The sequence below is a fragment of the Mastigoproctus giganteus genome, chromosome 11, assembly GCF_048544385.1.
Source record: "Mastigoproctus giganteus isolate SK-2022 chromosome 11, ASM4854438v1, whole genome shotgun sequence".
In the NCBI taxonomy this organism is placed as follows: Eukaryota; Metazoa; Arthropoda; class Arachnida; order Uropygi; family Thelyphonidae; genus Mastigoproctus; species Mastigoproctus giganteus.
This window is the reverse complement of record NC_143585.1, coordinates 97,337,244-97,352,823: the sequence shown is the minus strand read 5'-3', so window position 1 is coordinate 97,352,823 and position 15,580 is coordinate 97,337,244. Positions and strand designations below refer to the sequence as shown.

At 34.8% G+C, this 15,580-nt stretch overlaps 1 protein-coding gene across 1 annotated transcript in view; it reads right to left on the bottom strand.

The window, feature by feature from the left end:
- Positions 1-15,580, bottom strand: part of Hsc70-5 (Heat shock protein 70 cognate 5) — a 214,480-nt gene that overhangs the window by 80,019 nt on the left and 118,881 nt on the right. Inside the window, exon 10 of the mRNA XM_090385060.1 lies at positions 245-334. Coding sequence (XP_090241186.1) covers positions 245-334 — 90 coding nt within the window. The remainder of the gene's footprint in view (positions 1-244; positions 335-15,580) is intronic.

Here is a 15,580-nt window from a genome sequence, read left to right as displayed (position 1 = left end):
TTCCACATGGATTCACTGCGTATAAATAAACAGTTGTTATAAGCAGCTGTCAAAATCAATACATTTTTCAGTATTACATCAGTGAAACATTCTGCACAGCAAAGAGACTATGCAACTGATTCACCACCTTTTCAGAAAACTTAAGATTATGATTACAGAAACATGGGTGGTTGTATTTCAAAAATGAGTGAGTATATCAAATTAAAGACATTAATTCAAGTAAAAAATATCACAGGTGGCTTACTTGAATAGCAGCACCTACTGCAACAGCTTCATCAGGATTTACAGCCTTACTAGGGACTCGACCAAATATCTCTTGAACAGTTTCTTGAACCTGAATAGAATATTTTATTATTAATATGGAATATTGCATACAGTGGACATTATGTTATTCATCTACAGCTCACTGTTTTATATTTCAATTAAAAATTTGAAAATTAAAATTTATATTTCAATTACAAAATACAGTCAGACCTCCATATAGCGAAATCGATGGTTTGCTTGAAAAAATTTGTTATACAGAAATTGTTATAAAGAAATACATCCTTTTCAGCAATGAAAAATACTGTAATTCAGAAATACAGTAAAATATGGAAAATAAATCAGAAATAAGTGGGAATGAATAATTTTCCTACCATTTTAAAAGAATTCATTTATTAATACACACATTAAGATGACTACTGACATGATGCACACAAATTAGTACACTTAAGAATTATTTCGTAAAATATTTGAATATTTTTTGTTGTACACTGGATTTCACTGTACATCTTCCATAAAAATATTCGCATTTGTTTAAGCACTCAAATATATTTTCTGGCACATTTTCTTCACACTGAAGGCCTCGGTGCAATGTTTCGAACGCTGCCAACATTTCATGTTTGGAAAGTTTAATATTGCCCTCATTTTTATACAACTCATTGCCAATATTGTCACTAGATTTTCGAATACTCTCCAAAATGTTGGAGTCACTCGGATATTCAGCTACTATAACATCATTATCAACTCCTAAAAATTCTTCAAGAACAATTTCTCCACTGAACAAACCTCTCACTTGGAGTTCTTCCCAAGATTGCTCAATATTTCATAGCAGTTCATCCCTCTCATCACTGTTAATTGGCATTTTAGCAAAACCTGCTTTTTGCAACACAATTCTTAACTGCTTTCCATCACATCTTGATTCCACGTTTGCCAACTTTGATATGCACATCTGCAAATCTATAGGTTGGTTGGTTTCTATTCTCAGAATAACTTTTTTCTGATGTGCCTTTGGTGGTGCATTTTCAAATTCTTAATAATGCCCTGGTCCATTGGCTGCAGTTTAGACGAGGTATTTGGATAGAAGAAAATAAGATTCACACTTCGAAATTACTGAGTGAAGGTGGGTAGAGCAGTTGTTGACAATCAAAGCAACTTTTCTGTTTCTTTCGTCATCTTTCTATTGAATTTTAAAATCCACTGTTCAAAAATTTTACTTGTCATGCAAGCTTTTTTGTTGTAGTTGTAGTCCAAATTCAAATGACTTTACTCCTTTGAAGCATTGGGGTTGTTTGCTTTTGCCTATTACCAAAAGCTTCAGTTTTTCATTACCAGTCATATTTGCATCAACCAAGACTGCAATTCTCTCCTTACTATTTTTACCACGTACACATTTATCACCTTTAAAAGTCAGTGTCTTGTTCAACAAACATTTAAAAAATAAGACCTGTTTCATCAACGTTGAATGTCTTTGGGCTCGTAATCCTCCATAATTTTTTTTAAAACCGTTTCTTTCCAATGGGTACAGTCTTTATCAATTACAACCCCACTTTCACCAGAAATAACCTTTTCGAGTAAGCCATGGTACTTTTTAAATTTGTCCAGCCAACCAGAACTTGCTTGGAATGTTTTACCCCCCAGAAAAGATGTGTACTCCATAGCCTTTTCTTTTATTAATGGCCCTGATATTGGCATGTTTTGGTCTCAAATCAACTTCACCCACTTAAAAACGGCTTCATCTACATCTCATACAGGCATAATTTCGTACGCTTCCGACTGCTTCCTGTTTCCTCAAACATTTTGAGAATCGAAACAAGGTTTTTCAGAATAGTTGACACGCTACTGGCAGGAATGTCAAATTTTAAAGCAATTTTTTTTTTTTAAATGCCCTGATCTATGCTATTAAGCACTTCCACCTTTTCCACTACACTCAAGGATTTTCTCTTAGACATTTTAAGGTTACTTGCACAGCAGCTAAAACACAAATGATTTAGGGACCACTTGTACCTACCATACAGTGACAGGTGAAATTTAATGAGTGTGGATGACTCATTTCTGCGAAACAACAGATGAATTTCCGAGATAAAGGAAAATAACTCTCTCCTAATTCTCTAATAGGGTGCTTACAATAGAAAACAGGTTGTTGTTGTTGTTGCTGTTGGGTTTAATGATACATAGACTGCTAGGGCCATTGTGTCTTTCTAATGGTTAATATGAAAAAAATAACTATATTTTATATATTCCTATCTGATTTAGGAAAGTAAATAGTTCTTTTTTATTAGGATCATCTCTCAGAACCTGAAATAAATTTATTGATGACTGTGTATTAGCAATTGATTTAAAGGTATTTAAGCAGGTTTTGACAGTTGGGATAGTCCACTAACAAATGGCGAATGGTCAGCTGTACTTGACATGATGTACATTGGGGAGCACTGTCATTCATTAATAGATAAAGGTGAGTGAGGAGAGTATGCCCAACCCTTAGTCTCCCTAAAATTGTTTCTTCTTGTCTGCTATCCTGGAAGCTGGAGAGCCACAGCTTTGGTTATGGTTTTATTTGGCATAGTTTGTTTCCTGGATAACCTCTCTAGATTAGCGAACAGCTATTGTAACATGCTTTAAGAATAATATGTTTATAATAGGCATATGGAGTTTGAAAAGTCTACAAAAGAGTAGTATCTGGTTGTTTGGCTGCAAGATCTGCTCTTTCATTTCCTGTTATTCCACAATGTCCTGGAATCCAGCAGAATGCCACAGTTTGGTTTCACTCATTACAAGCAAGTAATTTAGAATGTATTTGTTTTATTACAGGGAAAGAGGAGTTGGTATTACTATTTATGGCAGAGACAGCACAGAGAGTCAATGTATATTAAAGCATAATTAGAAGTTCAGTAAATTGATCCAGAGCCAAGTTTATAGCATAAAGCTCAGCAGTGATGATGCATTCTAAAGGTAATCAGACGGAAGTTGGGAATGACGGGAAGATTGCCGCAGCACCTGCTTGGATCTCAGTTTTGGAACCGTCTGTGTAGATCTTACAGGCCTGTGCATTAGAAGTAGAGTGAGTTTCACGTAACTGTTGGTTGTTGGGTTTTATTGGCACATTAGCAACTAAGGCTATAATGCGCTATCACATAACTGTACGACATTGAAGGGAGACAAGGTGTTCTTTTCCCACTGTTGGGAAATAGTCATCGTAAACTGCCAGGATATTTGTCCACGGTGGATCAGGCAGTCATGTCCAGATATTTATTACCGATTTATATGTTCCACGTTTGAGTTCTTTAAGTCTAAGTGCAGCAGGTCTGTTTTCATTTGGTTTACTATTGTAAAATGATTCCCGTTCAGTATTGTACAGACATCTTCAACTATGGTGAGAGGGAAGACTGCGGAATTTTGCTGCATACATCAAAAGCAATGTTTTCTTCCGAAGATGTAAGGGAGGTTCGTGGGCTTCAATGTAAAGGCTCTGAACTGAGGACAGTCTGAAAGCCCCTAGAGAAACTCTCAGATCACTGTGCTGGATGGTATTTAATTAATCGCTCTAAAGTACTCTTCCTTGCAGAGTCATACACTGGAGAAGCATAGTCTAAATGGGACCTAATGAGAGCTCTATAAAGATGGATAAGGGTATGTCAATCAGCACCCCACGACATGGATGACACACAAGGAAGGATATTCAATTTGTTCAAGCAGGTGGTTTGAAGATAAACCACATGTGCTTGAAAGTTCAGTTTTCTATCTACTATCAGGCCAAGAAAATGGACAGTGTTAGCATGAGGAACTGATGCATTTTTTTATCTTTAGCTCGGGATCAGGATGAAGTGACTTTAGTTTGCAGAAATGAGTGGTTGTGGATTTCTGTTCAGCAAGATGGTATCCATTGCGTAAAGTCCAGGATTATATTCCATTTAGAGCAATTTGTAACTGTCTTTTGTAGTGTTCATACTTTGTGATTGGCAGGATATGGTGAGGTCATCTGCGTACATGTATACTTCAATAGTTTTTGGAAGATTCAAATATATTGTTGACCCTAATTGCAAATAGGGTTGGACTCGGTAAGGAACACTGTGGGACACCCTCTTCTTGAATGTGAGATGCTGATAGAATGTTTTTGAATATCGGACTTGAAAGGTACGTAACTTGAGAAAGTTCTGAATGATTTGATTGGTTTGGTTTGGTTTTATTGGCGCATTAGCTACTAAGGCTATAATGCGCCAAGACCAGAATGATTTGAGGGAGATAGCCTCTCAGCCCTAATTGATGCATATCTTTGATAATACCACGACGCCATGTGGTGTCGAATGCTTTCTTAATATCCAGGATTACCATCACAAGATGTTGTCTCCTAATGAACGCATTATGTATATTAGATTCAATATTTACAAATAAGTCTAGGATGGACCTGTTTTTATGGAAGCCATATTGGTAATCAAAAAGAAGATTTTGGGAGTCTAGAATTCAGGTGAGGCTCTTATGCGTCATCCTTTTGAAGATTTTGTCCAAACAGCTTGTCAATGATAGTGGTCTGTAATTCTCAACTAGAGATGGATCTCTGCCCAGGAAGAGGGAGAAATATTATAGAAGTTTCTGCTAAAGCATTTGCAATGTCAGTAGAAGAGAATAGGTCCTGCCCATTCCACTGCATTATTGGAGACTGTAATGGTAGGAAGTTTACATTGAGAACTTATATTTTTTTTCCAGATAATCAGAGTGTCTGTATTTTTGTTAATAGTAGAGGCAAAGTTAATCCAGGAGTCATGTTTTGACTTTTCCCAATTTGTCTTGCTTTGGCTCTCAGTTTTTCGAAAACAATTAGGTTGCTGATAGTGAGGAATTTGCGAAACTGGTTCCAAGCACGGTTTTTTTCTTGTTTTGCTTTGGAGCAATCTTCATTCCACCACTGGTTTTGGTGTACCTGTTTGCACTGGCCAGACTTTGGAATGGAAATTTTGGCTGCCAATAATATATGGCTGGTAACGTGACTGGTCGTGTCATCAATATTTTGTTGCTCTACATACTGGTTGTTCAGTAGGACACAGGTGAAGTAGTTTTTCCGGTCTGCTTTATGAAAATTTCAAGAAGTATGGCCTATAGGACATGACATGACCTGCAATTGAATTGAACTTATAGGAAAATGGTCACTGTGGAATGGATCATTCAGCACTAATAATTCCATGCTTGGAAAAAGAAATGCTGAACAGTTGGATAAATCTAAGACATATACAGGTAGTTGAACATAGTTGGCGAGCCAGAGTTTAATATAGTCAGATTATGGTTAATCCAGGAATGATTCAATTAATTTGCCTCTGCTATCCATGGTGGAAGATCTCCACAATGGATGGTGTCATTTAAATCACCGAGTATACATACAAGAGGTGGCAGTTATGTGATAAGATTGTCAAGTTCTGTCTGGGAACAAGAATAGTTCAGTGGGAAAAAAATGGATGCAAGGGGTTAACAATGTTCCCATTGCCATCTGAACTGCTACAACTTCTAAGTTTGTAGTTGGAGATATGTCTTGATGGTACAGCATTTTTGACAAGAATAGCTACCCCTCCATGAGCAGTAGTGCCAGAATCCCTGTCTCACCTAAACATAGTATAGTTTTTGAATTTGAGAGAAACTTTTGGTGATAAAAATGTTTCCTGTAACATACACCTACTGTGTTAGTTTGTATGAGTAAATCATTCAGGTCATCTGCATTACTGCATAATCCTCTGCAATTCATTGTAGGAGTTTCTTCATCGATTGGGCTTGTTTGAGGAAAATTGATCTGACTGTTTTTTCTGAGAAGGTTTCTGTCTGCTTACTTTTGATTTTTGTTTCTGGGAAAGAGTGAGCATCCTGTATCCATGGTATTATTAGCATGTAACCCTAGTACTGTGTCGTCATCCTCTGACTGAACCTCCATTTCCGTGTTGCTAGTGCGTGTTTCACTTTCTTCTGGTTTTCAATAGTAGCTGATTTTGTTTCTGGCAAGGTTGAGATAGCATCAGTTGGGATACTGATCAGCATGTTGTTGGCCTCATTAACTGTGTAGGTTTCTTATTGCATGTTAGCACAGTTTTTGCCCAAGTGGCAAAGAAAATGTTCGGTTCTATGGAGACATCTCTGGTTTCAGCTGAGTGGCTGTTTCTGGTTACCGATGCGTATGATCGGCTAGGTATGGTTAGCAGTATTTGCTTTCTTGTTTCAGGGTATGTGACTTTATGCTCCACTTTATATTTCTGGATTTTTTCCATGTTTTCAAAAGGTCACACACTTTAGAAAATGCAGGATGGCTTTCTTTACAGTTTGGGCAAGTAGGAGTGGAATCTGTACAGTCTCCTTGGAGGCACAAATAGGACACGCAGCATCGCCTCGGCACGCAGTCTGAGAAAGTCCATACTTCTGGCACTTTCCACTGGGATTTGGGATGTAAGGCCGAATCTTGCAGTTTAAGTAACCTGCTTTAATAGAAAATGGAAGTGTCGAGTACTGAACGTTAAAATGGACCTGGTTGGTAGTAGGTTGCCAGCTTTCTTAGTCATTCTCCGTGCATGTGTTACCTTTTGTTCGGAAAGCTCTTGTACTAGTTCTTCTTCAGAGACAGATAGTTGTTTGTTTGTTATTTGGTTTTTAGGAACATTAGCAATTAAGGCCATATTGCTCCATATGCGGTGGCCATTCCCTGACCTTTCCGCATCCTCTGTATTTGGTGGGCACGGGCTCGAACCCTGGTCTAATCAAGAAGCGTGTGCTATGCACTGCTGCTCCTGCCCACAGAGGCACCAGAGACAGTAAATCCTATTCGCTGATAATGCCTCTAGAGGTGTTCAGATTGTTATGGACATAACCGACACTGGAATATTGTTAAAGGTCATTAATTTTAACAATTTTTCTGAATGTGATGTTTTTGATGTTTCAATTAGGTCTCCAGACTGGAGACGCTTCACTATTTTAGGGGATCCAACAACCTATCCTAAACATTTTTTTTTTATTAGAAAAGGTGGCAACTTGCCAACAGGTTGTGCGGCCAGTGAGTGCATTATAAGAAATGCTGGAATACCTGAATTCTGTTTATCCGTCCGTAGTCTCTTCGGACGATTCAACTCATGTTCTGAGATAGAGTTAATAATTTTGCCACCTGGGGGGCTCCAGTGATGGATGTTCATTGCAATCATCGTTGCTCCTTTTAGCCCTGGAAGAGGGAATTCCTTCTCCCAGGTTACCAGCCCTGCCACAGAGGTGCGAACAATGCATGTACAGGTCTCTCGAAATCAGTATGGTATATGGAAATTTTCTTTGTTATATGGAAACTATTTTCAATGTAATGACCAGGGGGAAATCAAAAAAGTTCGCTACATACAAAAATTCGCTATATGGAAGTTCGTTAAAGTAGGTCCGACTGCATATATATAATACTGATAAAAATAATCAGGTTACTGAATGACAAAGTAAGCAAGCAAAGTATTAAAACAAAATTATTAAACTGTGTCATGGATCCCGAGTACTACTAGTTACAGTAGAGAAACCCCAGCAACCATAATGAAATATAGACAAATGTTTATATTCAGTGTATAGGGAAGGGATGCTGACCTATTAATGGCAATTACCATGGAAAAATTGAGAAGGCCTGTAAGGTGAAGGGGATAACCTGAAATAAACTGATTAACATAAAAATAATAACAATGTTACCTAAAGTAGTGGGTCCAAGGGCTTTAACTACTTCTTCAACGGGTTGGTAGCCAAAACTGTAGGAGCTACCACAATAAGCAGGGTCTCTGTTTTTGTTATGATGTATACGGGCAAAATGTATAAATCATAGCTGACCCGACAGAAAGGAATAAAATTTTAACTTTCAAACAAAAAAAAAATAAAAATAAAAAAATTAGCCAAAATAATGCCAATAAAACTTTATTAAAGCAAAAAGAAGAATAGAAATTTTCAAATCAAAAAGACCAATACACTACAAAAATTAAAAAAGTAACTGTAGATTACAGGATAAAGTCAGGTTAAAGACAACTTACTATGTGTTTGGACCAGAATCAGTGAAATAGCTGTGTGTGGTGTTTACAGAGCAACATTGGAGACCCAAGGAAGAAAGCCGATAGATCTCTGTCCAGAATGTTTATATCAGTTGAAGTAACACATGTGAGGGGGGAAAGAAGGGAAGTCGTCTAAGTGAACTGTCCCATGTTACGGGGAAGTAGGTAAATAAACAAATGAGGCAAAGTGCCAGCAAAGGGAGACTATGACTGACAAAGTAGTATAGAAAAGACACTAAACTTTGTATCAGAAGAAAAAAGAAATAATAGCAGAGGAATAGCATCTCGATATTGCTTTCGGCCAGCCTAATTGCACACGAGAAACAAAATGTAGTAATTAAGGATAGTAGAAAACAATTTAAAGAAGAGTAATATAGTTGTGCTCGGGTAGTCCAGGGTGCTAAACCCATCCCATAGCTGGTCCCTGGACATCTGTCTGGACAAATGCCTCATATGTTTAAGTCAGTATTGGTATTGTTATTGAGTAAATGTATAAAAAAAATAATAATAATAAAATAAAATTTTAAAAAAATTTTTTCCTTCAATTTTTCCATTGTAATTACTATTGATAGGTCAGCATCCCTTCCCTATACACTGAATATAAACATTTGTCTATATATATATAGACAAATGTTGTGTGTGTGTGTATACACAGTAAATCCCCTGCTATTCGTGGTATCTGTATTCGCAGTCGCTGATTTAATATAAAATGAAACCTGAAAAAATGTGAATTTTAAAGTGCTGTGAACATTTTCCGCTATAAAAAAACATGGGCATGGCTAAAATCATCTTCCCCGGTCAAAACAGCGCTCAGTGGGTGGGGGGTTTGTTATTTGGTTTTTAGGAGCATTAGCAACTAAGGCTATATTGCTCCGGGAATATGCTGTGGTCATTCCCTGACCTTTCCGCATCCTCCGTATTTGGAGGTGATGGGCTCAAACCCTGGTCTAATCAAGAAGCGTGTGCTGCGCACTGCTGCTGCTCCTTCCCACCTGGCTACGGAGGTGCCTTGGGTGGGGGAGAGGGGTGACAAAATCGCAAGCGTGGATGTTCCCCAGTAATCCTTGTTCAATATGTGTTATGTGCTGGTCATGGATGGTTTTGTCATTTGCTTTTAATTGATATGCTTATAAATTGATGTTTACAAAAGTGAAAAATCTACTGTTTTCCAGTGTGTTAGCGTAAACATACTTTTTCGAGTGTGTTAACTGTTAAAAGAAAGTGACTTTATTGTGGATAAGTTCTTTTCTAACTGCTACAAAAATTTGGCTACGAATAACAAGGGAATTGTGAAAAGATCAAAGGTGATGACATTAGCGGGTAAAACTGAGTTATTAGCAAAATTTCTAATGGTGAAAGTGTCTCATCAGTGGCAAAACATTATAAAATCAGTGAGTCAACGGTACGATCGATCAAGAAATCGGAAGAAAAATTCTGCCAGTGTCCGTGAAAACGCACTAATTGCTTCAAAAATTTGCTCTGTAACGTGATGTTAAATTAGAAAAAATGGAAAAGGCTTTAAATCTGTGGATATAAGACCGAACTCAAAATAAAATTCTGTTAATTTCACTCATCATTCGGAGGGGGGGGGGGTGTTCCCCATTGTATTTTTAACTATTTACATGAAACTTTGGATAATTGGGGCAGCCGCTTAATCAGGCCAAAATGCACTAGTCCCGATGTGTCCGAAATAACCAGAATCGACTGTATGTGTGTATAAGAAACCAAACAAACACTTAAAAATCTGCAACAACATAGATATCGTAAATAGGGCAATACTAAAGCTCATCAAAACCCTGGATATAAACAAAATTCCCAAGCGATACAGCAGGTATCACATAAAGACTGCCATATATGCAAATATTAGAAAACACCACCCCAATGTAGACCCACACACATTCATCAAAAACCATCTATAAATAAAACAGTATTTGCTCAGAAAAAGTATCCCTATGTTGATAAGGTTTATTGCGCTCAGGTGAGGCTCGTCGCCTGACTGCACTACAACCTATTACCAAATTTAACACGCCAAAAAAAAAAAACCCTTAGTAAGAGGCTGTAAATATGTACATATAGCCTTACCACTGGACATATACGTGCTGTTACGACTTAGAAAAGTGGTACTGGCACAGTTCCGTGGCAGGGTATAAAAACACATGTAAAAATAATGTATATACACATTTAAATAAGATTCAGTCTAGAAGTCAACACAAACTATATAATCCATCCAACAACAAAACTCCATAGAATGCATTGGCAAGAAAATCGGGGATCTAGACCAATGCGCCATCACCACACAGTAATTAACTAAGTAGTGCGACTGCGCTGTAAAAATAACCACCCATAAAAGCAAAATAGAAGGCGGGAAACCCCCTTTTTACTCAACGGCCTCCACTGAAGTACAACACTAAGTAAGTAGTAGTAGCATTACAATATAGAATACTTACTCGTTGGGCTTTGTGTACCCTATCACAGTTTGCTGAAGAGATCGATAAAAAATCAACTAGTAATATTTAAATAAATAAAAATCAAGTATTAATTAAAAAAAAATTAATATAAAATAATTTTAAGAAAATGAACCTGAATATATAAACTAAAATAGCAAAACTGGTATAGGTACAGACAGAAACGAGTAAGTATGAAGCATTACATCGAAAAGGGCTGTCAATCCACTCAAAGCCCCCGATGAAGTAGGGGATTGATGGCCACGTGATGTAATCGCAATACGTTATATCATTTTATATATTTGTACAGTCTTTAAGATGTAGTATTATTATTATGTAGTATTTAGGATTTATCTTGCTACAGATAAAAATGTTTTCATTAGCAAAATGCTATGAAAAATCATTATCATTTAGCATTATACTTAAAATGTATAGGCCACATGAAATGAAGATAGCCTGGTCTAGGCTGGCTTGATTGCAGGGTTGTATGAACAATGATACTTATATGTGAAGTGCCATTAATCTATGGCAATCTACAATTAAACAAATATATATATATATATATATATATATATATATATATATATATATAAAAAAATATGAAAACAAAGAAGTGGAAGGGAAAAAAAAGTGGAAGGGGGAGAAAAAAAAAGGAAAAATAGGAAAACAGTACATGTACCTGAATGTGCCAAGCAGCAAAACAGGATACATGTATATAAATAAGTATTACAAATGAAAGTAAAATAAAATATAGATGGAGAAGTTATTAATCACAAAATGCCGAGCCTAGTTGAAGAGAAAAAAAAAGGGAGAAAGAATGTTAAGAACCTATAAAAAAAAAAAAAAAAAAACCATTAAGTAGAATTAAGTCTAAATTAGTGCCGAATTAACAGGCTAATCATATGTACAAAAGCTGAAAGAAAAAGAGGGGAGGGTAATAGAGATAAAAATTATAAAATTCAAAAATAAAATTTAAAGAATTAAAAATTTTAAAAATTATAAAAATTTTTAAAAATTAAAAATTGGTACATAGATCAGGTATTTCATCAGGGGGCTACACCTGATCATGTACCAAACACTGTTTCTATGCAAACTCATGCTGATGGAGAAGCTATTAAAATGAAATAGATTAAAAAAAAAAAAAAAAAAAAATTTTTTTTTTTTTTAATTTCCAGAAACATGAGTAAGGTAGCCCCAAAGCAGTGTATTTAGATTAATAAATTGAGTCGATAGTATGTAAGAATGCAAACGCTGTGTGTTTAGTTTAATAAATTGAGTAGAAAGTATGTAAGAACGCAGTGTGTTTAAATCGAAAGTATGTAAATTAAAAAATAAAAATAATAATAAATAACAAGGTAGCGGTATAGAAAAAGAAAGCAATGCAAGGTAGGGTAGGGAAAAGAAGTTAAAAATATAGAGGCGAAGATAGTGAGAATGTCCGAATCACCCTCATATTACACTAATAGTTCAACAGACGGAAAAACGAAGAGCAGAAAGTAGAAAGATGTAAAGAGAAGGAAAAGAGTTTAAAGGATACTAGGCAAGCTGGGTGTGTAAATACCCAACCTCATAGAGAGGGCCTTGGCTGTGAGAGTGTTAGTAGAAGTGGAAATTAATACTGCTAGCTTGTAGTGTATATTTTGAATGATATATATATGAAATATGATATAAAATATGAAAAGGAGAAAAATTAAATATCTATGATATTTGGCAGAAACAAGTTGAGTGGAATATAATTAAGAAATGAAGATATAAATATGCGATCATGATTAATAAGGTACAATTATGTGAATATGATTAATAAGAATGGAATGCAAACAGAGGGAGAGCTATGACAACGATGGTGGAGTTGCTCAGAAGAGAAGAACTATGGGAGCCCTCTGTGGCCAAAATAAAATAGAGAAAATAAGATTGATCATAAGTAATTACTGATAATATTAAATTAAAAAATGAAAAGAAAAACTTAGGAAGTGAAAGAACACGAACATCGTTCTAATAGAAGTCATTATGTGTGGTCACTTTCCAAGCAGTGGAAATACCACCATTCAAATGTACAACTGTACAACTATAGAGGTATTGAATTAACCCTAATCAAGGGAGAACATGGTGAAACCGTATTTTTCTTTAATGAAATCACAGATATTTTTTATAATAAAATTTAAGAATTAATAGGAATGTCATTATTGCGAAGTTTGGTATAGAGATCATTTAAAGCACCAGCGAAAAGTGATTGATTGATTGCTACTAATATTAGCCAAATGGATAATTTGTGTGTAGATTATATTTTTACGAACCTTAATCGAAATGTTCGAGTTCCAATTCGTTAAATAGATAATATTAAAATTAAACTCACTTCTTTTGTTGAATAGTTCCAAATTATGACGAAAAGGATTGTTTAGAGTAATACTTAAATCAAGAAAATTTGCATGTTGATTGCCAAAGTTTTTCTTTATTGAGAGAGTTCAGTGGGATATATGGATTTTACAATATTTTCAAAATGAATGTTGAGAATAAGAATGTCATCAACATAGCGGAATGCAAAAAAATTAAGGTTCGGGTTGTTATGAATATATAGATGTTCGTAATAATGAAGAAATAAATTGGATACTATACTAGAAATTTGTGAACCCATGGGAACTCCTGTGGATTGTTTATAAGCGTATTTACCATCGTAAATATAATTGTTTAGAATACAAAGGTTGATGTAGTTATTCCAAGTAACCTCATCTGTTGGTATAACGTTTTTGTATTTGAGGAACAATTGATGAAGTACATTAACAATCAAGTGATGTGGTAAGGAGGTAAATAAGTTGGTAAAGTCATAGGTTTCAATACTAAATATGCTGGAATAAGTATTGGAATTAAAATTTTTAATGATACTGTGGTTATTGTTAATGATCCAAGTGGAAGGGATATTAATAAGAATGGTAGTTAACAATTTGAAAAACTGTTTACCTGGTTGATAACAGCCATTTTTTTGGCACTAGTGATGAATCTGAAGCCAACTGGATGTTTATGGAATTTGGCTATCATATACAAGAAAAGCAAAGTAGAATTGCGAATTTTGCTATGTAATTTTTTATGCAAGGCTATAATTTTTTTTGATGATTGTATTAATGCCGAGATTACAGCGTAAAAAGGTGGAACTACTTTCTACTTCCTTTTTGAGGGTGATGTAATAAAATTGTTGCAAAAGATAGCAAGGTTATTAGAAGCCTTATCTACCAGTGTGATAATAAATTTTTGTTGTAAATCTGAGATGGCTTTTTTCAGTTTAGAGTACCTGATATGTGAATTATTGTAAAGGTAGTAAGTCTTAGAAATAATTTTTTTAAAGTCTTGATATGTAACATTTATCCAATTATAAAAAGCTTTGTGGGGTATTGTATATTTATATGCCAACTAGTTGCAAAAAAGATATTAAGATAAATATCTTTATATATATTATTGAGGTTGGCCTTATGGACAGGTCTGAATTTAAAACCTTTTTCCATAGCAGACTTTAGTGGAATGTTGTTTAATAATGTCCAGGTTGCCAGTAATAATGTCTATGATGTTGATCAACGTAAGGAGCATATATGGGATCATCACAATGACATGGAAGATCTAAAGTTTGTAAGTTGCCTAAATTAGTAGCTAAAGTTTTATAATTACAAATTTTGGGTCCAATAGGAGATTCATAGCTGAAGCAGTGATGAATCTTGAATTTGAAATTGTTATAAAATGGGAGAAAATTATTACGATTAAGTAAATAATGCCAAGGAATTTTATCGAACCAACTATGAATAAATTTAATAGTACAATATTCATTACTGTATGTAGTAATGCGACCTAGTCTAAAGAGAGAGATATCTAAAATAATGTGCTTAAGTTGAATATTTTTACACTTAAAATTGCTAATAAATAGAGTTAAGGCTTTTAGTATAGAGTTTTTGATATTAAAGAGAAAAAGAGAAATGCTGTGTACATCAAGAATGGTGTTGTCCCAGGAGCTAATAATATTACAAAAATTGTGCCGAATATGCCTATGATGACGATTTGATTTATTTCCACGTTTGTATCTACGCTTATTGTTATTGAAGAAATGACTAAGATGGAATAAATTGTAAATGCAGTAGCTGGTGTTTAAACAACCATTGCTTAAAAAGAGTTTTGTTAAAAAATCTATTGTTTAGGCCGTAGGGATATAAAGATTTATAAGTACACATAAATAAATTCTCATAATAATCAAGAAGAACATTGTCATTGATAATGGCAAGTATCTTAATTTTGAGTATTCTATTTCAGTATCTAAAATGGTGTCAAGTAAAAGATTTTTACTTTTGGATCTGTGCCCATTAATTCTGATATTAAGAGAATTTGTGGATACTATACACAAGTATTTGACCCACGTATTTAACATTGCAAATATTGCATTTGAGCAAATATATGACGTTTTTAGTTTTACAAAAAGGAGGATAAATAGTTAGATTTGCATTCGGAGTTATTCATCATGGGACAAGTGAGACATCGTTTATCTAAACATTTTTGAAAAACAATATACATACATATATATATAAAATATAAAAAACTTAATATAAAACTGTTAAGAAGCAAAATAAGCAGAAAAAGAAAAATAACAAAAGTTATTGTATGTCTAATGCTCCAAAATGCATAGTGCAGCAGTAAAGGAAGCAAAAGGATATAAATAATGTGTGGTTTGTAAAATAAATAAAGTGTCTGTGAAAATGGAAATGAAAAGTACACACAGTGCCTGAACTAAGAGAAGTTTAAGGGATAGTCGAAAGTGAAGTAGTGGTTAAACAGGTGAAAGAATTTGAAAAACCTAGTACAAAAATGAACTGGGAC